Consider the following 23,628-nt stretch of genomic DNA (forward strand, 5'->3'; position numbering starts at 1 on the left):
TTCGTCACATAATCAAAAATATTGATATTCACACTTATTTCACTCTGCAGGTACTTTGCCAACGTGGCGCGTCAGTTCCAAGCGACAACAGCACCTCCCGCCGTTGCCGAAGTTGATAAAAACAATGGCGGAGGAGAACAGCCTCTTGACTTGAGTAAGGGGTCCAGTAACGCGTCCAACAGTTCGCCGGAACCCAAGACGAATGTCGCTAATAATATTAGGTTGCCGACATTGGAGGCCAAGCAAATATTCAGGTGAGAGGGTCCAAAACAAGGCGAAAGAGATTATCGCATACTGGATGACATCCATTACGTCAGTTGTCCGAATCTTCCCATCTAACCTAAGAGCTTGCAAAGATTTGCCGGATGCAGATCCGACTGTACAAGTAAGGGTTAAGCTATGCTCAACTTCAGCTTCAACTCACTTGAGTCCTTCCATAAGAATCACGTTGCTGTCACAAATAAAGTTAATTTGACAGCAATCATTTCCTTACGGGAGTAGGACATAAGTGAGCTAAAGCTTAATGATCGAGAAGGACATGATTTAGTAAACAATTGTTGATATTCCACTAAAATTAGTCCTATTTTTTTGAACGGAAGGCTGCCATGTATTAGTACCCTTAAGACGTCATTTTGTCGCTGGAGATGCCGACTGCGCCGGGGCATGACGCATCTCCTTCGACATCTCTCTGTTGTGACTTCGTCGGTTGGGAGAGTCCAGCCACTGGGGGACGGATTGGTAAGTGTCTTCCGTTGGAATCATTTCTACGGGGGCCCTGATCTAAATTTGGGCACTGAAGGGTCATCGTGTAGTCGACTTGGGGTTCAGACCGGCAGAAAATTGATCAGGTGTTTGACGATTGGATATATTCACTCTGTGGAGAGCTTCCTACTATATTCCCCAATGTGATCAACACATTGTGGAATGGTTTTTACCCAGATCTCCACAATTCAACGTTCGGTGAGCATGAGGCATACTAGCGCTAGTCCGGCATAATTAATAAAAAATAGTAATCATTTCGACGAGTGCGCCTAGCTCGACGGAAAGCTGTTGAAAACCAGAAAAAAAATGCATTTTATCCACCGGATATCGCACTGATTTTTGGAAGTTCTAATGAAAGCTTTCCTAAATGTCACAATTGTATGCTGTTGCTCGTCACGCGAAATAAGAACATGCCGAATCACAACGGTCTGACTTTCGCCATCATAAAGTCTTATTTAGGTCAAATTGCATCCCCAACTGGGATAAATCCGCAGACAAAGAAGGCGATCGTAAAAATGTGAAATATTTGAAATAACGTGTCCTCCAGACTTTGGCACTATTTTTGCAACAAAAATCACGTAATGGAGCACTTAAAGCCATAACCGTTTGTGACAAATATTTCGTTCGTGTTCACGCTGGTTCATTTTCGTATTACCCTGGAAAGATTCTAGATAAATGGGGCAATAAATGCGAAATATCAAGACGATATGACTCCATTTTCTGGAAATGGGATTTTTACGACTTATTTTAGCACATACACCGAATATTATAAAGGGAAAATGTGTTATTCTCTCTTACTGTTATTACGCCCTTTTCATATGAATTCGGTGATTGTCTCCGAGCCTGAAGGGACTCTCTGAGGTCTAATGTTTTACAATGTAATAAAAATTAACTGAACAATAATTCTTCTCTGTCAAGAGCTTTTTGTAAAGCAGAGAAATCATTATGAGATCAGTTCAATTCAATGCGGTTTTGGAATCCGTTATCTATCTCCCAGCCGTTTGTCATATGTCTGTGATATCATAGGTAATACTGTATACGACGAGATTAGCTTTGCTGAGCTTGATGGGTTTTGTTCAAAAGGGAAATTGACGGGAACATTACGGGCTACAGCTTTATTGAATGGAAGCGCTAGTTTCATGAAGAACGTCTTCATTAGCAAACATAATCCACTTTAATGTTTGCAAATTATTTCGGTATCTAGATCGACCAGAAATACACTTACTTTTAAATCCCAATCGAGGTGGTGCTTTTACTTCCCGTCACATTGCGTCGATTTAAATTCTAAAGAAATTGCAGGCTTCTGGTATATATTTTAAATGTATAATTAATGCCAATTTGTGATTCGTCTGTTTAGATACGGCTTCCGTTTGGATGCTGTTTTAAAAGGATGCACTTGTGTCTTGTATACTTGGGTAATTATCACGATAACGAAAAACGAATTTCTCCTTTTCTAATAAATAATTTCACAATTTCTATAAGGTATATATGAGAAATGGTTTTTTCCACGTTGGTTTTCCAGGTCAGATTATTGTCACCCCAAAGTACCCAGTCATTAGTTTCAGTAGTAGGGATGTCCGGCACAGTGAAGGTTAATTGAATATTGGGTTCGTATTTATTTTCTTGAAAGAAACTAGATTTGTCCTATCAGAATTGACAGACATTCCTGTCTCAATACACCATTAGTGCTATATCGTCCTACAAGCAATTTGCATTCGGTCGCATATCGGCCCGGCTTCATCGCTAATTTATCGTCAGCGCACGATTGCACGCTGAATCCCTCGCGATCTGAAGCCTCTCCACAAAACCATCCAGCCGGAGATGATTCCGGATTTCCTTTTGGTTGTCTCCCAAAATTTACCCATCTCGCAAACTGAGGTGGGGATTCTACACCATAAGAGCATCGTAAATGCTGCCGGCTCTTTCCTTATCGAATGTTTCTTCTATGTTCAAGACAGCTAGCATCATCTCTTTGTCTAAATACGTCTTCTATATTTTGTGCACTGCTGAATGGAGAGCTCTTTCTGTAGACTTTCTCTAGTCTTGCCATTGGGACGTTGATTGGCGGGCTGGTGCCTCAGTACTTCCTCTGTTCTGTATCGATCAATAATGGTTTTTCACGTTTTAAGACACGCATATCTACGCTTGAGAGACGTGCCCGAGTAGCTTGCTAGGAACCGTGGTTTTACATGGGCACAATATACCCACGGCCCATTAGATGCTTCCTTCGTTCGGCGGTAGTTTCGACGTCCAGTTTTGTTGCGCTGGATCCCTCTCGGAAAAAACGGTGTAGTTTGTTTTTCCAGCGAAGTGAATGTTTAAAAGAAGCTCCAAGAGCCCAATTGACTAAATTGATTTAAAAGTGAATTCTTAAAAATTACCTTTTTGATCATTTACCGATTGCTATTCATTGCCTTTGGAATTTTTTTCTCTAATCCAGTGTTCTTTCCCCTATAGTTCCTGCTTCTTTAATTAGTCTAACTTTCATGCTTTCAATTGTACAAATTTTCCGTCCGACAATGTCCAAATTGGACACAAAATAATTTCCGAGAATTCCTACATATGTATGTACAATACATTCACTGGTCTGTAGGGCGCAATTAAACAAATTTCTATCAAGTGGTGACAAAACACTATGAAATAAACCATTGTTTCTCTCGTCTTGGAACAAAAAAAAACAGCTCCCATCAGAGTTAAACGAACTGTCTCGGGGTGCTCTTAATCTGAAAAGGGTCAATAACAAGCCATGAAAACATGTTGAACTGCTAAAAAAACGTCTTCTTTCTTGGGAATAATCCTTAATTTATCGGTCAAAAACTTTCCCTTATCACTGTGTACATTATTTGTGCGCGTCTTTACTCAATTTATTTGCTTTCTCGGAATTTTCGCTTTTTATGTCTGAAGTGCATAAAAATGGTGCCAACCGATGTTTGCGTAGCGGCAGAATGTGTAAAAATCCAACGGAAGTTCCATTGATGATAATGTTAAATGAGCAATTTAAGATTCTGTTATGTATTGGCAGATTGGTTCAGTTACCATATTCATATTAATCATCGCAGGCGATATTTCAAACTTAATGGCACTAAATAAATACATAAACTAGAGATGAAGATTTCATGCCAGCAAAAATCCAGGTCAAGTTGAATGCGAGAAAAGAGAACGCGAAAAGGACGGTGGCAAACTTGAATGTGTGCATATATGCGCCAGGTTTTAAAGACCTATAAATATATGACACTCGCATTTGCATAAGGAAAATTACGCTTTATGTAAATGATATTGTGCATACGTGAAAAATGTTTAGATTTTCATATCCTAGAGAGAAATGGGTTTTCAATGTTTCGAACACCTATGGGGGGTATTGGTGGCAAAATCTGGGCACACACATACTCACAATGGGGCCGTTAAAGTCAAAATAAGATTTAAATCTGCCGAACAAAGACGTGGACTGAGGTGCGGCCAATAAACGACCGTGGTGCAGCTCTATGAACGTGAACGTTAATAAGTAGGTATGAGAAATAAAAACCGAATAAAGCTCAACTCAACATCCTTTCGAGAAGTGTGGATTTCTGTGGTCGCCCTTGAGATGCCCGATTTTATCCATGTTACTAATTACACCTCTTCTGGTGCTTTTAGCGGCGATGATAAATCAATCGAGATTAAGGGTTATTAATCTGCAACTTCACAGCTGCCGCTAAGTTATGGACATTAAAATGTTTGAAAATGCACATAGAGTTGGTTATGAATAATCTACTTAGCTGTTGATGGATATTTAATAGGTGGCAATAAAGAGGAAAATGTTTCAGAAGGTACAATAGTCGTAGCATTAACAGCCAACAAACTAATAGCTCTGATGAATTGCCATTAACTTGTAATGAAGATGGAGAAGTCTTGGGCATTTGAAAATTTTAGATTGTTGAATAAAATGCGTCGAAACATCAACACAGGAAGCGACGTCAACGTGATTGATCTGTGGAAATCTACTGCCATATGAAACATTGAAATACTCTAGAAATTTCGAACACGAACTTAGAGAGATCTTGAATGATTTAGAAAAAACCTTAGATTTCTATAAGCTTTGAAGAATATTTTCAACACTTCTGGTTATCATCTTCCTGATTATGGCTAGTGGTTACGAACAATTGAATTTAATTCAACATACTATACAAATTTACATGGTAAGATTTCAATCTTCTCGACCCTATCAAACACTCTATGTTTTAAATTCTAATTACTGAACCAAAAAAAGGAAAAATTTAACACTCCAGTAGATCTTGAAGAATCCACGAAACCTAACGAGAGAAAAATTTGTTCATTTGAACGTGCTGCACCACTACCTCAAGAAAACAACGATGCTCCCCAAACTTTATTAAAGCAACAAAAATGCACTTAAAAATAATTAGAACTTATAGATATTAATATCTCTCAAATTATCTCCAAACGAAAGTTGAGAATCGTAATTTATTTAGTTTACTAATGGAGGAGGTTCATATCGTTCACCACCCCCATACTTTCCTACCCAATTGGTTGCTATTTCTGCTACTCTAGAGTTAGCAGTATAAACACAACTCGAAATATGCCTTTTTTCAGTTCCTGTGCGTGCCACGTGTGTATATTTAATGGAAAATCTGCCAGATTTGGTAACACGCCAGAAATGTTTTGGTTCGCTCCAAACAAGTCTGTCTGGAACAATTTCCAGATGTGCTGCCATATCGCATTTTTAGAGCCCGTGAATAATAAATAATTTTGAAAGCTGTAAAGTTTACTATGATTTGCGATTAAGTGAAGCTAACTCCGATTTTTTGGACAGATAGCCCGAATAGTTTGTGTCCTTTACGCTTATCTTTCATGGTACTTTTTCTAACTTGTTGCGTTTCTATAGATTGTTTGATAAAAATGCGTATTTTTACGTTACATGTAAATTAAGTGTTATACCTGTTATATTCCGAGTAAAAGCATCTTCGGATAGGTCGATAATTCTCGCAAAATAGGCCTGAACCATAATTTCGCTATGCACAAGCGCTAATTAAGCACCTGTTTGATGCTAACTGTGGTAAATTGGTAATAAAAATACACCGTAAAACAGAACCATAAAATTTCTAGCGTTTCAATAAATATAACAGCAATGACTTTGCTTGCATACAGTGAACCAGCAAACAAAGATTGGTATCAGTGACCGATAAAACTATACGATTTCAAGGATTCAAGGTGAGGATGATTCATCATTGCCAAGGCCAGGAAGGCTGTGCTTTCTACTCATATGCCGTTAAAAAAAAGCTAAAAATTTGGTTAAACTTTTTTTTTATTATTAAGATTAAAACATTGCACCTTATCTCTAGTTGAACCAAAGATATAAAAGTCAAATTTGATCGTTAGAAGAATTAAACGCTATCAAAACGTTGTATACACTCCCCCCATACGTTTAGCCTTATCCGAGACATTTTTATTATCGTAGGTTAGTAAACTCTAGCTATCGCTTGTGTTGTTCCACTGATAAGAAATTAATTCATTATTGGTTATTGTTATATTTTTATATGTATTATTAGCACTGTGCGGAATTTGTATGTTGTTGTAAGGATTGGCTTCCTGGCCTTAGGTACCTACGCAAAGAAAAAATGTGAATACAAATGTTTATAAACAACATCAAAATTTAAACAAATTGACGACATCCGGTGTTCACATGCCAAGGCAATATAGTTGTTCTATCCGAAAAAATACGAGGTTGACAGACGTGTCAATACAAAGAAACTGTCAATATAATCAAACAATGCTGCCACATGTTGACGGGTCCCCGTGTACATTTGTTTTTAATCATAAGTGAGACCTGACCGCCTCCGTTCCCTTTGTCGCCAATAATGTATTTAGGTTGAAGTTAACATTAACTTTAAAGGAATGATGAAATTACATAATATTCCAGTCATCGTGGGCAAAGCTATTTTTCATAGGAAATAAGCACACTATTACCAAGAGAAGATCAATTTCAAATCTGCAGTTCCACAAAATAATATAAATCATTGATTTTTCCGTAAGTTTTATGCAGGCAGCGCCAATCTGTTCATACCAAGAATCAAGATAATGCAATAACGCTTTGACCTTGTTCCACATTGCGAATTTTGCCTCCGCGAGAAGTATTATCGGTCGCCATAATTCCTAACTAACAATTTCACGACTTGAATAAAACGTTCTTGAAAATTCTTGTTCATCGTCCAACACAATGCAAGATTTTTGTAGCTTGTGCCTTATAAATACCGAGCTCTATGATATACATACATGTTTACATCTTGATGTTTCGGGGTTTGGTATAGCCACACCACATACCAAAGAATTTTCACAGATCATTATATCAATTCCTCTGGGGCGCACTATCATTGTTTGTGTGACCTGTTCCCTTCTAAACTGTTAAGAAAATTATAAATATGATAACAGATGTGTAGCCACCAATCATTTGACACCAATGACAAAGGGTAAGATGTCAAATTTGGTGATGATGCGTTGATTGATTATAGATTATATTGTATTGACTTAGTCACTTACTCCATTCTTATTGGCTGCCAACAACGAAATTGATCGCATCTCCCATTTGTTGAGCTTCTCTGCATTCAATGAAGAAACTGAAACCGGCTCTGGCTGTACTACTTATGTTAAAATGCAGAATGCAAAATTGAACCTGGAAAAAAATTGAGCATTGAAAAAAAAATATATTTTTTTTGGATCACAAAAATTAAGCTCCTGTAAACTGTAAAAAACTAGTGGATGGCTGCCCAAAGATGAAACATCGCCTCGACTCCTAATGATGATAATTTATAAGAGAGTATACAGTAAGGTCTGGAAAAGTTGATGATGATACATACGTATTTGAAAATCGAATCTTCGTATATGGGAAACATTATTTTGATGTCATCGCAAACAATGGCAATTTTCACATAAATGATCCAGACTTTTCAAACATCACAAACGTTAAGTACTCCTCTCATATTGTAAAGATGCAGCTTTACCTCCATCTAAACGACTCTTGAATGGTTTTCGGGATTCTTCATTTTGAGAGTCGAAAAATGCTGCCTCAATTTCAACACACTCACCTTTTTTTTTTAATTTCAGTTCTGATTTTAGAGCCAAGCCCCGGATGTCCGCTGTTGCGGGCCGCCGAACCTACACGGAGGACGAGCTGCAAGCCGCCTTAAGGGATATCCAGTCGGGAAAATTGGGCACTAGAAGGGCGGCGGTAATCTACGGAATCCCCCGCTCTACCCTCAGGAACAAGGTGTATAAATTGGCTTTGGAAAGGGAGAGAGAATCGCATCTAAACAATTCCACTCCTCTGAAACTGGACGAGGACGAGGTTTTAGATGACGACAAGGAGTTGTCGGGCACCGAGGAGGAGAAGGAGGTCGAAAAGGTTTTGCATGTAAGTTGCTATGAGTTTGTTGCTGTCCAAAATGGTAATGACAAGCTACTTCAAAAGCCTTTTAATTTAATCGAAAACGTGAGACTAGATCATTATACAAAAAAATCGCGTTGTATGCTATTATAAAAAATTCAGATTTTAAGCACTTTTCACAAATTCTAAAAATTGCTAGCAAAAAGCGATGTTTTTTTGACTTTGCGAAGAATATAATTTCCATCGAAATAGTGAAAAAAAGACACATCAATGGCTTGTTTTCTTGGAATTTATCTTCCAGGTAAACTTGCCAAGGGTTCTATCCATCTATTAGTTCTTTTAGCAAAAGCTAAAATTATGGAGTTTTAGACGCCGCTCACCATGGCCGATATCCTTCGGTTCCCGTCAGGTGTGGAGCACCCTCCGGATGCCATAAAACTCTTCCTGCAAAAAGCCAAGGAGAGCCAAGAGACGGGGTCGCCGCCTGCCGACCATAGTGAGGTTATTCAGTACCTCCAGGTACGAAATGTAAGAATTTCTTAATATTGCACCCCCGTTTAAATAACGCACATAGAATTGTGGTGCTGGGAATATGCAGTAGATGATGAGCCACTTACTAAATGAAACCGTTACTGTAGGTTTATTTGCAGGCCCTCATTGCCTCCCAAAACTTCCTGGCGAATCAAAAACCGCCGGACGGCTCAGTATTAAACCACATCATTCCAGAGCTTGCGAAACGGCTCATTGTGGAAGAACATCTCAAGATGCAGAACAATAACGGTGATAGTGAGAGGCTGCCCAGGCCCAGTCCCTCCAACTCGGTTATTACAAAGGTAAGTTGTACACCAATTCTTTGACAATACCAAACTAATATTTCATCCACAGATGGAAAGGCCATCGGAAGTTGAATCGGAGCCAGCTGAATCCCCCTCCAATGTGATACATAAAATTCCGTCCTACAGACCGACGACGTCCGCGACGAGTAGAAACGGTTGCGACATCTTCAGTAGGAGCAACTCGTTGGACTCTTCCTCTCGTTTAGTGTCACCTCCGGTGACGAACGACTCGAACTCGCCTCCGATTCTGCCGGGCAAGGGTCTGCTCATCAAAGACGTCATCGCACAGAAATTTCAACAAAGTCTAGATCCGACGGTGCGGAGGCCCATGGCCATGGATTTGGATATGAAAAGAGGAGGATTTACGCCACCGTTGGGCGGACTACCTTCTGTGATTAAGACGCAACAAGAGGCTAGTCGACAGTTTCAACATCACCAACAGGCGCAACAATCACAGCCGAAACCTCAAAATTCCGGGGGACAACCTACGGGAGGCAAAGGTAGATTTGACAACAAAAATAAAAACCACAACAAGCCAAGTAAATAATTTATTATCTGAGATTAACATTGAAACATTAAAGATAATTTGGCAATATAGTAGACATATAAACATATTTGGATGGTTTTCGAGCTTTGCATTTTCTCCGTCATTCGGCTAATTGCCTCTTTAAAATCTATAAATGTCTATATATTTGATTCCAACAACTTGTTTTTTGTTTATATCAATATTGTTTGGAGTATAGGTACGAGACCGAAACGAGGCAAATACCGAAATTACGACCGAGATAGCCTGGTAGAGGCGGTGAGAGCTGTGCAAAGGGGGGAAATGTCAGTGCACAGAGCCGGCAGCTATTACGGTGTCCCCCACTCTACTCTTGAGTACAAAGTGAAAGAGAGGCATTTGATGCGGCCCAGAAAGAGGGACCCAAAGCCCAATCCTGTGGATGAGAAGATTGCTAGTCTTAAACAGAACGATCTTAAAATTGCACAGGTATGAACAATAAATCTATTCTTACTGATGAACAAACTTGACCAGCAGCTAATCAAAAATACAAGAAACAGCAAAATGAAAATTTTTTACTCCAAACCTCAAAATTTAAATATCTTTAATATCGGAATTTTTTCCTGATCCCATGGCTTTTAAAACCACCCAATAGGTTTTGAAAAGCATATTATGCTGTGGGCAATCAGTCACTTAATAACGATCTACAAATTTGCTGATTTACAGCACTGCAAACAGTATTGGTTTTGGTTCTCAAATTACGTGTTTCCAAACCTGGGTTTAAAATTAGAATTATGCTAGTAATTTAGTCATTAATTTATTGCAACAAAAACAATTTTTCTATAGGAAAAACTAAAGCAACAACAGCAGCAACAACAAAACGTGATCAAACCGCCTCAGCAAAAATTCCCCCCTTCGTCACCGAACGGTATGAAACTGCCACTATTCGACACCCCTGCGGGAATAAATCCCGCAGCCGCAAGTTTGACCCCCGGATCGTATCCCCCACCTTTCACGTTTTGGTCCCACCCAGGTTTCCCTCCTAATCCCATGGCAGCTCCGTTCTTGTCACATAGTGAATTCTTCGCCTCCCAAATGATTCAGAAATTGCAAGAGGAACGAGAGAGGACACTGGGAGGCCAGAGCGGGGTGACATCGCCGCAGAGCGGAGTGACGTCGCTAGTCAAAAGCACCCGACAAATGGCGGAATCGCTGTTAGATGGAACGGGGCCCAATGGATCTTTTTTGGATGGAATTATCCGGTCCAGTTTGGAGTCAGGAGTGCCGGTATCGGAAGATAAGACGTCGAAGGAGGAAAAGAACACTGCGCCAGAAAACATGTCCAATAAAGCTTTGCTCGATCAGCTCTGCAGAAACAGTCGATTGACGCCTCTGTCTAAACCTAATTTGACAGATGCCAGTAGTTCGGGAGATGAATCGTACAGGAGGAGTTCGAGCCCTTTGAATTTTTCAACGGGTAAGTATAACATAACAGTTACCAAAACTGGGAAAGTACATATTTTTTACAATTAATTTTGTCGTCATTCGCATGCGTAATTATTCAGTTTTTTTCATTAGAAATGGGTCAAAATTATTAAAAGTTGAAAGTTTAAAGTTAAAATTTGTTTTTTCAACAATTAATACATAGTCCAGGCTCCAGATTTCGCTGTCTTCGTGAAATATCTCATATAATAAAAAATGGTTGTTGAAGAAAATTTTGATGAAAATCGGCCACAGGTTTGTTCCGTCTTTTGTATTAGCCTAGATATTATTCTGCGACGACAATCAAATCTCCATTCTCTGTACAGTGCAATACATGAGAGCATTTTTAGGTGGCCTCAACTCTCACTCAAACGAAGATTCGAAACACCGACTATCGCCGCAATCAAATAAAGAGACGAACTCGGATGTAACGCACGCGCACGGTATAGAAACGTCTAACGACTCGACGGCATCCGAGGCCACGCCAGATCGGAAACGAAGTCGAGACGAAGACGCAGCCGAGCCAGAGCGGAAACATCCGAGAATTTACTTGAAACAAGACCTGGTCAAGCCGGAAAATCTCAAACCTGAGATGCTGGTGCGATATCGCGAACTCTTACCCGAAAGGTAAGACATTTTATTTCATGATGAACACTTGATTTCCAGATGGCCAAAAAGTTAATAAAAATTATAGTAAAAAACAGATCAACAACCTTAAAAATACCACCCTGTAAATAAATGATTCAGGTTATAATACAAAAAAATGTGGCATTCGATAGAAAATCTTATTTTAAAGGTCTTTATGTCATAAAAACACTGCACAATGGTGCAAAAAGTATAGGGCAATTCACATTAGAAAAGCCGCTGGATTACGGCAATAGTCGTACAATACATTGCATTATACAATTGTCATGTTAAATGGTTTATTTATTTTTTTTTAGAAATGGGTCGAGTTTAGCGATAGAGAGTACGGCAGGAAGCAGTGCCTCAGATAACGACGCACCACAAGACTGACACCAACCTTTTATAAGAAACAGCTTTTTTTACTGAAAATAAGCCCGGTCGCCCCGTCCCTATCAAGGGGTTGGGGCACCCTCGACGTGGTTGTAAGTTTATAAGAGCAACTGAGCTCGATATGACGTGTTTGTTGAGATATTTATTGTTTCCATTTTTACCTGTTGTTTTCGCGTAGATTAGCCTACTGGTAAACATCAAAGCAGACCATAAATTTCTATAATTCATTGCATAATAATAAGTGTTTTTGAAGTATATATTATTACTCTCGTTGAATTTTCTATGCGAGGGAAACCGTTAAGGTTTGTGAAGTTTTTTGAAAAACGACGCAATCCTAAACGGTTCCGAGTAATTCCTAAATGTCTATCCATTCGGTGTATTTGGCATATGTAAAAAATCCTACGTGTAATCTCTGTGTGTCTTGACGTGTCCAAAAAATTGTATAAAAATTCACCTTTTTCATGTTCGCGCGTAAATTACCGAGCTGCTTTGATGATTCGAGTTAGACATATTGATATTACTTATATCGAAACCCTTTTGGGCCGCGGCCCGCGATTGATTGATAAAAAATTATATCTATCTGTGATTTAATCAAAATTTTTGATGTATATTTTTCTCTAAAAATATCTTAAAAAGTATAGTAAATTTAAACAACTAGCAGGTAGTTAATTGATATGAAAATTATTGAATTTATATGCCAAACGTGTTTCAAAGAATACCTACGCTAATAATTATTTCTTAAGTAAAATTTTTGTTCATCTTTATACATTTAAAATTACAAAAAAAAATATGAATATGGAGATCGGACTTTGGTAAAGAAATTTAACTTTTTCTGGGTTTCTACTGGAACACGTTAAAAACTGCGAAAACTGACGGATCGGACACGAATTTGTCAGTGTGTTCGTGTTAATTTCGTTTCGGTTCTCTTATTTCATATAACAATGAAGTGCAATTAGATGGTATATACATAATACATATATATTTACATCAATATTAATTAGTATATAAGATATATTAAAAGTATATTATATATTTCAAAATGGAAGCTATTTTGTTCGAGAGATAAAAGATTGACTCCAGGTAGAGTTTAAAAAAGTGCTTCTTTTCCCCCGTTTTCAACAACCGTCAGATGATTACAACCAACCGTTAAACCGAACCGATACCGACAGTTAAATGGGAATGGTGTAACTGGTATTTGCGACAGATTTACCTAGTCATTGTTTAGATCATTTTGAAACAAAAGTCCAATAACATAGGAAAGGAGATTTGGACTTGGTGATTTTGAGATTAATTATCAACATTTTTTGGTTTATTTGAATCAATTTCACGTATTGTCTGGACAGTCTAAGTTCTTCCAGACATGATGATAAAACGACGTATTAAAAGCACTCTCTAAAAGAGGTTTTGAATTATAACAGAACTCACGTAACATGGTTCCAACCGAAATTTTCTCAGCACTATTACAGCATGCACAATAGAATGGAGGAAAACAAAGCATGCACCCTCATGGCCATTCTCATGATTCCCAAGTTTCGCGGTACGACCTTATTATAAATGATCCCCATGAAAATCTGAAATGGAAATGAAAACCTGATATAATTACAAGGATTTAATTGAATAAAAGATTTATTTCCTGCGAGAAATAGTTTAAGTTTAGAATTTTTAGCATTTCCGTGGCAAAACGTATAATGTAATAAAATTACAAAATGGAAATTTGCCAGCAAATCTGCTTTGCGGCAATTCCACTGGTTCCAATTGATTATTGCAGATAAATGGAGAGAGAAATAGAGAATAGAAAGTGACAAAATAAAGCAAATGATTGGAAAAAGAAGTAAAAATGCATATTTTAATTGCAGATATTCGGACTCTATTCTTCCTTTTCTCAAATAAAAACTATAATATTATTTAATTATAGATCAACTTTGTTTACATCAAACCATTAGAACCACGCTTTGGTCCACCTGTATGAGCTAGTTCTCAACATTTTGAACAAAGTTATCGTGTCGCATCAATGTTGAAAACCAAATACGGCTGCTTCTATTTCGGTTCGAATTAGTTATGAGTTGTTCTGGCTAAATCAAAAACACTTTTATCTAGAATATCAACCATTAGTCTTCACTTTGGTTCTCTCGTTACTTGCAGAATCTAAGCCACTCTATCCATCCAGAGGTACTAACTAGTGTTCCTGACTAAAGGTCACAATATTAATATTGTGGCAGCTTCAACTGAAGTTAATTTCTACGGAAATGTTGAAATAAGGGATGGATCAAAATTTTTGTTTTTAATGTGATGTCAAAAATAACACCATAATATTTAAATAATTTGGCCTTACATTTGACTGTAATATTTCAAAATTCGATCATTCATTATTAGGAATTGGAAATTCCAAAAATACAAACAAAAGAAATCCACTAATTTTAATATAAAATCCCATGTGAGGTTCTAATTTTTCATCGTCGTTTTCTGTTCGTTTACGTTTCGCAGCGATCTAGTCGGTAGTCACAATCCAAAAAAGTATAGCATTGTACATCAGAATCACTTACTCCTTTGGTTCATGTTTTGCATACCAGAAATTGCATTCATTATTGAAACTCCTAAAGCGCTAACCACTTCATAGTTCTTTATTTTTAAATGAAATAAAAAATACTCAATTCCTTTAAAATAGTTCTAAAATAACCTTATCGTAAATAAAATAATCTACTGAATCTAAAAATATAAAAAAATACCGGGTGTCTCTCGTAAAAAGTAAAAATTTTCACTTCCCGTTAAATCGGAATAGAACAATTTGAATTATTTAGAAAAAACTATAAGTCGCATTGATTTTTGGAATTTCTATAAAAACTATAGATTCAAAAAAATACAATTCCAGTCGCCTAACTGGAAAAGCGCCAAGTTTAAGAAATTTCAAGACCATTATTTGGCACTTTACGTCATACCAGGGTCACAAAGCCTTTAAAATCTAAGTGATCCGGAATGTGAGCTGGCATGTTCTTCTTTTGATACGATCCCAGAATCGCTCAAAGTCTGAAATCTAATAAATATTTATGTTTATTTTATTTATTTTCGTTGTTCTTAAACATAATTTTTTTCACCGTTTCATCTCCAAAACGAGACAAACGAAGTAAATCTGTTGCTAAAACCACTCTCACCAGCCCCCTCCAAACCACACCATCAGCAGTAAACTCACATATTTAAGTTGGACCAAATACTTGCTGTATGTTGTATATAAGAATGGTATGCTTTTCATACATATCTTTTGGCCGTGCGATTCGGTCCTGGAAAGGCCTGCTGTGAAGTGCATAGTTTTTAGGACCGTGAAAATCAAAACGGGACCTCCAAAAGACCGAATCGGCGATCAAACATAAACATTCCAACCATATATGTGCCAGATTTTTTATTCACAAGATTAGCATTGAGATATTTATTAACAAACAGATATAAATGGGTGATCAAAAGGTTCAAGCCTTTATCGGTCACCGAATACGTTGCCTCGATGATGAGAGCGCGTATCTTAAGTTTTTGAGGTCGTGTCGACTTCCCCGTTCGTAGTTGTAAGATTTTATAAAAAAAAAACACTGTTTTAAATGTTTGTGTGTCTCACTTCATGCTTGCGCTTTGTGAGGCCTGGATTCAAGAACTAATTTCATTTGAGAGGTTTTTCCGAAACAACAAAAATGTCCGGTCATGTGATATTATCCAGTAGTTTTTGTCCCGGTCTCACTGGAAACTGTTTTAGCTTGTAGTATACAGTGTACTAAAATGCAAATGTAAACAGACAAGAAAGCAAGTGTGTCACTATTTTGTGCAATTTTTTATATTCTAGTGTTATGAACTGTTTTCGTTTTATTTTTAATCATTGTCATTGTGATAATTTGTTATAAAGACACCGTTGTTCTTATTATTTCTCATGCGGTCCGGGCCGTCCGGGCTGAAACGCGGTCCAAACCAATGTAACTCCAACAGTGTAAACGTAACCTTAAAAAGTATACGCGTAAATGATATTTTTAACGGATCTAATTACGAGAAAAAACGTTTTCTTAAAATTATATATTTCCTCGAAAATGTGTTTATATAGCGACATGTGTTTTTAAGCGTTTTTGTTTTTAAAAAAACTTTTATGGAGAGGGGATTTGAGATTGTTTTTGTTCATTTTTTATTACGTAGGCGGTCAAAAAAACAATCAGAAACAGAAAATCTGAATTGATGATTAAACATAAACATATTCTACTTTAAGTTGATCTACACACCCTAAAGTGTCAGTATTTTGCATTAAAAAGAAAACCTTAACGGACCAAGCTCGTTTTGTTAGATATTTAAGTTAATCATTCCAACAATTAATATTTTCGTCACGAATAAGACTTTATAGTTTTCCTACGATATTTTTTTACATACACATAATTTTAATGATTTTATATTATTACAATTATTATTATAACAATGTATTTGTTAAATAATTTTAATTTTACTAGCCGATAAGTGATTACTTAAGTTTGCTTTAGTGTCGTGTAAATAGTACTTTTAGCACACTTTAAATATTTCAATATTTGTGTGCCTGCTGAAATTACAGTGAAACTCGTTGATATAATTATTAAAACAAAAAACATTTATTGGGTTTTTGGGTATTCGTTTAACAAATCAAAAGAGGCAGTTGAAGGGCAGGTGATATGAGAAAAAACTGTAGCTGCAAGTAAGTCACATTTCAAATTAACTATGTTCTTGAGTTAAAAAAAGTTTATCAATTTATCTCACCAGTGCGTTTCAAAATATCAAATGCAATTTTATCGTCAAAAGATGGTACACTCAAAATAATTTTAACAAAATTTTTCTAAGCGAATTTTCTTCAAATCCTTAATAATTTCTAATTTTTAAATTAGTGATTAGCAGCTGAACTTTTTTTTCATCATTTTTGCCACATTTCTATATCACCATTGTGATATATCATAAATTTTAATATGTCGTTCGCCATTTAATGATATGTCAATGATAAACGAAAAGTTTAAATACATAATATGTGAATTTATAAGTCATTGCCGTATCAAAAGGGTAAGTACAATAGATCCTTAAAAAACCAAATTTCGAAAAGATTTTGATTTAAAATTAAAACATATACGTTACGATTTAAAAAACAAAAGCTAGTACTAATTGCGTCCAATCGTAAACTGAAGTATGACATAAAAAAAACCTTAGTTCTTTATGTCACATTGATACTCCAAATTTCAAATCTCTATCAAAAATAATAACCGAGTTTAAACTGTGTTTTCAATTTAGGTCGTCCGATAAATAGAGTAATAAGTAACATTAATGACTAAAGATCAGTCAATTCACATTTCTGTTGTGGTTAAATTGTCATTTGAATTTGGAATTTTTTCTGTCATACAAATTTAGATATCTTCGTTTAGGAAAAGTCAAGAAATTGCACATATAATCTAAATGCAAATTGATTTGACGAACTCGAATTAAAGACTCAAATTTCGATAACACTAACATAAAATTAATGAAAACAAAAAAATTTCTCAAGTTTCTTAGTGCACCCTTTGCAAACTGACTGCGTCTACTTTAAAATGTTATTTCCTTAAAAAAAAAATGATGAAAATAAAACCACTTTTAACATCTGCGACAGGTAATTCCATTTGAAAATAGTCTTCTTTCTCTTGAGGGTTTACTTTATAATTAATTAGTTTTGTATATCAGAGCAAGCTTGGATTTTATACTATCAAATTTCTTATATTAGAACACTTCTGCCACTGTTTTAAGGTCTGTATCGCCTGCCTCAACATGTTAAATAACACCCAAAAACGAAATTTACTTTACACCAACCATATAATAACAATAGTACCCACACACAATTCCCACATTTAACCACTTTGATGAAGAGACCCCGGTGAAAGCAACTGGCGTTTTAGTTGCGATTTCTTTTAATCTCGCACTTTAATACGTAGCAAAAGCCGTGTGCAAACGTCACTCGACAAGAAATTCGTTATTACTCGTAGAACTTATACAGAGTATATACTTAAGTAGCTGGTAGATAAATCGTCGCGTCAATACGTTTTGACACTTACAGTACAAGGATAGGTTTAATTCCCACTAGAGTTTTTTTTGTACATGAAACACTAATATGGTGGCGGCACTTAACTAATCGTAGCGTTTAGAAAATACTTTTAGTACGTAATAGTTATGTAGGGCTTACTTTTAGGGTCTCCCCTCTATCTCTTCATCATCGTGGTAGCATTACAGGTTCAAACTGAAATAGACCGGTTCGTAATACTCACATGGCATATTTCAGAAAGTTTATTAATCACATTCCAGACAAACTAAAAAGCCGTTTTTGTATGTACCTGTTTATTGGTGCGCCAGTTAAATCAAAAATACAATTGTCTAGTCTAGATACGTTAACTGATTTTGATTAGGGAAGTTAGAAAAATATTAGAGAACAAAAATGTGATTGGTAGAGAAAAGTTGCCAAAGACTGACGTAGCGGTACGTGAAATGTTAGAAGGAATTTTATACCCCGTTTTTAGTAGGCTTTTGAGTAAATTAAATTACCTTTTAAAATATGCCATTTCCAAGAATATCAAGAAAAGAACTACCCCGAGCAGCTAAGAATTGCAGACATAACTGGGACCAAGACATTATGTACTCTGTCATATCCAAGATATCAGAAACCAATATCAAAAAAAGTATTTTTCGCTAAGCATGTTCAACAGATCTAAAAATGTACAGGTTCAAATTATGAGGTATTGAATTTTTTGACAATATGTTAGCAAAATTTACGCCAAAAAACCTGTTTTGGATAAATAATTTTCCTGTAATATATATTTATTATATTTCGTATTAAAATTGTGACTATAAATGCCTTGTAGCGTGAATATTTATATCTATATTATGATACCTAAAGGCATCGAAAAGACAAGTCACGCAGCTTCTCTCCGCGACTTGACTTTTTTGGTGTCAAGCAAAATATCAAAACGTTGTATTTTTACGTGTAAGGGAGGAAAACGAGATCGCCATGCAACTAAGTGTATTTTTACCATTCGGTGTTTTCCCTTATACTGTATCGCCATTTTTCTATAGAAGACAGTCCCGTTTTCCTTCTCCTAAACAAAATGCAGCCATTCTTGTTCGTAAATATCTGTGACTCGTAAATGATAACGTTTTATTATAAAGAGTTAGTGTTTGAACAACTATTGCTTTGTGGGAAATTGTTATTTTCAGAAAATATTTTAAAACCACAAAAATAAAAATATACCGATACACATTGTATATTTATAATGTAATTCTGAAGTATACCAGTATTTATTATACTGTGGACTACATTACAATGTTTATTTGTGTTTTATTTCAGGAAAAAAAAAACCATTTGTGCTCAATTACTATATTGAGAGGGCATTTTAAAATCAAACACAACAATGAGTAAATGAAATATTATATATAATACCTGCATTACGCCATTTGGAGTTAAGTTATTATAAAAAATTGTTCCAACTTACTTTATTAACACAGCTGAATTCCATGGTCCACACAATACTTTATCAACATTTTCTTTAGAATAGTCATGAATAAAGGTAAAACAAAAATATTCCTTAACATTTTCATTTTTTAATTGTTTGTACTTATTCCATCCAGATCCATACAAATGGCCATTTTCTAAAATAATATGAGTTTCCTTATTGACAGAAATTGTTTTTTCTTGCCAAAATAGAATTACAATCGTTAAACTAAATGTATAATAAATTCATATCTATTGTGTTAGCTTTAGTAAGATTGAGTCAGATTAGATTTAATTAAAATTATCATGTGTGGGCCTGAAATTCTCCTTATACTGCAACATAGAAAGTTTATTGTGCCTAAATATCTATTATAGTTCACCTAGACAATTTAGGGAAACAAGGAATAAACAAGGAAATCAATTAATTATAACACTAATTGAGATTTTGTGAAAGGCCGAATGATCGAATTTGTAATCATCCTAGTTTTCAAAAATTAGTATTTCAATAGTTAGAGATTCACTTCAGATTTTACAAAAACAAACTCCAAAAATAATTACTGACAACAATAGATCCTCTTCTAAGGAAACTGAAATTTTCCATTCACAGTGACCTAGCAAAATTCTAGGACACTTATTACTTCTTTAAACTCCATAAACTTTAAATGAGAACATATCCAAAAGACACTCACCCAACAAAACAATTGTGTGCTTATTCCCACAAGCAACTTTAACAACATTTACATCTGATGGATTATCAGAAATATCTACTAGATGAGGAGTAGCCATAACAGAAACAATGTTCTCATCGTACGTAGAGGATACAGATAGCCCTAGCTGCCCATTAGAATTCTGACCCCAGGTGTACAAATCTCCTTGCTCACTCACTGCAGCTGAATGCCAGTCTCCTTTATTTACAAAGTTTTATGTGCGAAGTTCCACTTAATCAATATGTTTACATTACCTGCTGCTATTGCTACAATTCTAAGCCCTGCCAATGCTTCAATTAATATTGGGTTTGGTTCATCATCCAGTTGACCAGTCCCCAATTGTCCTTTAGTGCCTGCTCCAAAGGAATAAACATTTCCTTGCTTATCAAGCAATATACAATGCTCTCTTCCAGCTTGTAAGTCTACAATATTTTTGTTACAAAAATGCAACTTTTCTGGGATGCTATACACATATCCTTTAGCACTGTAGGCAACATTTAGTTTATCTCTTGCAGTGATAATTTTAATTTTATCATTAGTATCTACTATAAAATTTGGCACCTTTACGAGCTCCCATGCATTCAGAGAGGTTTTAAACAGGTCTCCAGTAGATGAAAGAATTAACAAATTTGAGGTGCTCAGTGTTACTTTAGCAATTTGAGATGAATTTGGCAAAATTAAATTCTCTCTTTTGTTACAGTTTTCACAATTTATTGTGCCTTTATTGTCAGTGACAATCACTGTCATGGTATGCCCCAGTAGGAAGTGCTCAATGTGGGGTTCTTCAAAAATGGTTACAAATTCCTCAACAATTCTCTTGAAATTGTTACCTTGATGTAATTGGTTATAAAGATTGAACCCTTTACATAATATCCGCATGGTAAATAAATATCGATTAAAACAGGATTTTCGATCTATTTGGGATTTGTAAACAGGCTAGCAGAACGTGTCAAGAACCAAACCAAAACAAACGTCCTGCTAGTTGACTGATAGGAAAGTACTATTTGACTACTTTTGAGGGTTTGTGGTGAAATTAAGGAAAGGAAATTGTGCCACATTTAAGTCAAATGGTGAGTTCAAACTGACTGAATCAAGGAAACTTTCCATTTGGATATTACAGTAAGAAAATGTAAAAAACAGAAACATTTGTTTTGTTGTGATACTCAAAAACTTACAATTGCCATAGAAACCTGGCTTGACATAACCTAAAATTAGTGAAAACAACGCTTGCTTGACAAATTTGATGATTACTCCGTCTTTGTCGTTTAAATTAAAATTTTTCTTATAGACAAAGACAAAAAATAGTAACCATCACGTCTGAGGTTGCTTTCATATTAGATACCAAGATGATGGAATTGTCACTTTTTAATTTTATACGATTTCACTTCTAGGGTCTTTTATCAATACTGAGGAAATTAACTTCTGCACCCGAGCGCGAGCTGAGGTTACTACTTTTAGGCCTAGACAACGCTGGTAAAACTACCATCCTGAAAACTTTGGCATCGGAAGATATTACAAGCATAACACCAACTGCAGGTTTCAATATAAAATCTGTAATAAGCGAGGGATTTAAATTAAACGTTTGGGATATCGGGGGCCAACGAAAAATTCGGCCATACTGGAAGAATTATTTCGAGAATACTGATGTTTTGGTACGTTAGCGACCACAATGACTATCTCAATTAGTAATTTCGCCTGCTTTACACAGAATCGTAGAACATTACAACTTATAGAACAGCTCAAAATCAAAATATGAAACAATTTGACAGTTTAAATCAATAAATCAGTAAGCTATAAAGGTAGAATTACGCCTCATAAAACATTTTAATTTTATTTCCGATAAATCAATAAAATTAAATTGTTTTCTATATACCAGTTCTATAAAAGTTGTTAAAAAAATCACTCAGAAAAACGTACAACAGACTTCCCAAGAAATTTTATAGAAGTATATTTTGCTGAGAAACTGAACAGAATAAAGCACAATGGTAATCAAATAGTCTGAACACTGTAAAAAAAGCTCCTGTGTAATAATTTACATTTCAAGCTGTGCCTACTTCTGGTAGTCTTCGGATTCTATTTATGAATGCTCAATATATAGCTGAAAGCTTTTTTCTTAAAATAACTAACCTGATATAGAAATACCTATCTGAATTTTTAATGAAATTCACATATGTATATGATACAATTTGCTAGTAATGTTTCTGACTTTCATACCGTTATACAACCTAATTTTAGATCTACGTGGTAGACTCGGCTGACAAGAAACGCTTAGAAGAAACAGGAATAGAGCTCTACGAGCTCCTCAGTGATAGCAAATTAAACAACGTACCATTACTAGTTTACGCAAACAAGCAGGACCTGCCAGACTCTCTTCCAGCTGCAGAGCTGGCTCAGGCACTAGGGCTACCTTCGATTAAAGACCGGACCTGGCAGATTCAAGCTTGCACTGCATGTACAGGGACCGGGGTCCGCGAGGGAATGGAATGGGTCTGCAAGAATATTAAGAAAAAGTAGCGGGACGAAATGGGAATTAAACCATGAGATCAAATAAAATCTTCATAAAGAGTTTCAGGGATTTAAATAATTGATGGGGTTGAAAAATGCGTTTTTAATGTTTGAAGAAGGTTAACGATGGATTATTGTAGATACCTAATTAGAATGTATAAAAGATGTTTCCATTATAAGACACTTCATTTTGGAATCTCGCAGAAGATGAAACATACAGATATATCTAATAAATGTCGATTTCCGCGTTTCTGTAATTAGTAATATTCATAATATACAAAACGAATACGGTTTTCATTCAGATTATCATCAATAAAAATTACACAACTCCATATATTTAACCAACTTTGTATAGTTTTCTGTTTTCGACATTCCATTGATATGACTCCAATTTTAAATACTCTGTAGACACAGAATTCGCCAAAGCAAATAGTACACCGAAATTCAAGTTTATGTGATATTAGAAAGTGAACATTTTTTTTTTGCATTTAAAGTGAGACAGATAATGACAATGATCATAATGTAGTAACAGATGATCATTAAAAAAACTCGCAATAGGCGGTTAACCGAAAACGTAAAACATTGATTAAACTATTTCCTATTTACCATCGAACATCTGACACATCCACACCAACTAATGAATTTTTTGCTTGAGGTTTTTTTATGAATCACTCTTTAGTTACACCTAAGAAAAGTAATTTAAAAATTTGATTAAAATGAATTAAAAATTATCAGGATATCATTGGCGGCTCAAAATGTTTTAGGACCTATCAATTTCCTAAAATTAGTTTTCCTATTACTTAATTATTAATATGGTTAATAGTCTTTTCTACAAATTAAAACTGAAAATCTCGACAGTCCTTTATGCACCTTTACCATACTCAATATACTTTTATCATTTCAATTTGTTTTGTCGGGGGCCGCTAGTTATATATTTCTAATAAAATGAAATAACGCTT

At 35.7% G+C, this 23,628-nt stretch overlaps 3 protein-coding genes across 10 annotated transcripts in view; 2 read left to right on the forward strand and 1 right to left on the reverse strand.

Moving 5' to 3' along the window:
* Eip93F (Ecdysone-induced protein 93F) overlaps positions 1-19,294 on the forward strand; it is an 86,879-nt gene extending 67,585 nt beyond the window's left edge. For 3 of the 7 annotated variants that reach the window (XM_066285729.1, XM_066285721.1, XM_066285775.1), the window contains 9 exons: positions 51-254; positions 7,858-8,164; positions 8,507-8,665; positions 8,776-8,970; positions 9,023-9,473; positions 9,717-9,964; positions 10,322-10,952; positions 11,308-11,584; positions 11,899-19,294. In XM_066285729.1, the coding sequence (XP_066141826.1) occupies positions 51-254; positions 7,858-8,164; positions 8,507-8,665; positions 8,776-8,970; positions 9,023-9,473; positions 9,717-9,964; positions 10,322-10,952; positions 11,308-11,584; positions 11,899-11,971 (2,545 nt within the window). In that variant the 3' untranslated portion in view covers positions 11,972-19,294. The remainder of the gene's footprint in view (positions 1-50; positions 255-7,857; positions 8,165-8,506; positions 8,666-8,775; positions 8,971-9,022; positions 9,474-9,716; positions 9,965-10,321; positions 10,953-11,307; positions 11,585-11,898) is intronic. The other 4 variants (XM_066285748.1, XM_066285739.1, XM_066285767.1 and 1 more) reach the window with 4 other exon arrangements.
* Positions 1-21,557, reverse strand: part of LOC136341131 (RCC1 domain-containing protein 1) — a 30,172-nt gene extending 8,615 nt beyond the window's left edge. Inside the window, exons 1-3 of one of the 2 annotated variants that reach the window (XM_066285787.1) lie at positions 20,419-21,547; positions 20,147-20,362; positions 19,459-19,615 (exon numbers count right to left, since the gene is read on the reverse strand). In XM_066285787.1, the coding sequence (XP_066141884.1) occupies positions 19,459-19,615; positions 20,147-20,362; positions 20,419-21,043 (998 nt within the window). In that variant the 5' untranslated portion in view covers positions 21,044-21,547. Of the gene's footprint in view, positions 1-19,458; positions 19,616-20,146; positions 20,363-20,418 lie in introns of both variants that reach the window. The other variant, XM_066285796.1, reaches the window with a different exon arrangement.
* On the forward strand, positions 21,119-23,291 carry LOC136341154 (ADP-ribosylation factor-like protein 3). The gene is made up of 3 exons (XM_066285819.1): positions 21,119-21,234; positions 21,556-21,816; positions 22,400-23,291. The coding sequence occupies exons 1-3, from the start codon at positions 21,232-21,234 to the stop codon at positions 22,676-22,678; spliced, it is 543 nt and encodes a 180-aa protein (XP_066141916.1). The 5' UTR covers positions 21,119-21,231; the 3' UTR covers positions 22,679-23,291.
* The last annotated feature ends 337 nt before the right edge of the window (positions 23,292-23,628 follow it).

Source organism: Euwallacea fornicatus, chromosome 1 (assembly GCF_040115645.1).
Source record: "Euwallacea fornicatus isolate EFF26 chromosome 1, ASM4011564v1, whole genome shotgun sequence".
NCBI classification, from domain to species: domain Eukaryota; kingdom Metazoa; phylum Arthropoda; class Insecta; order Coleoptera; family Curculionidae; genus Euwallacea; species Euwallacea fornicatus.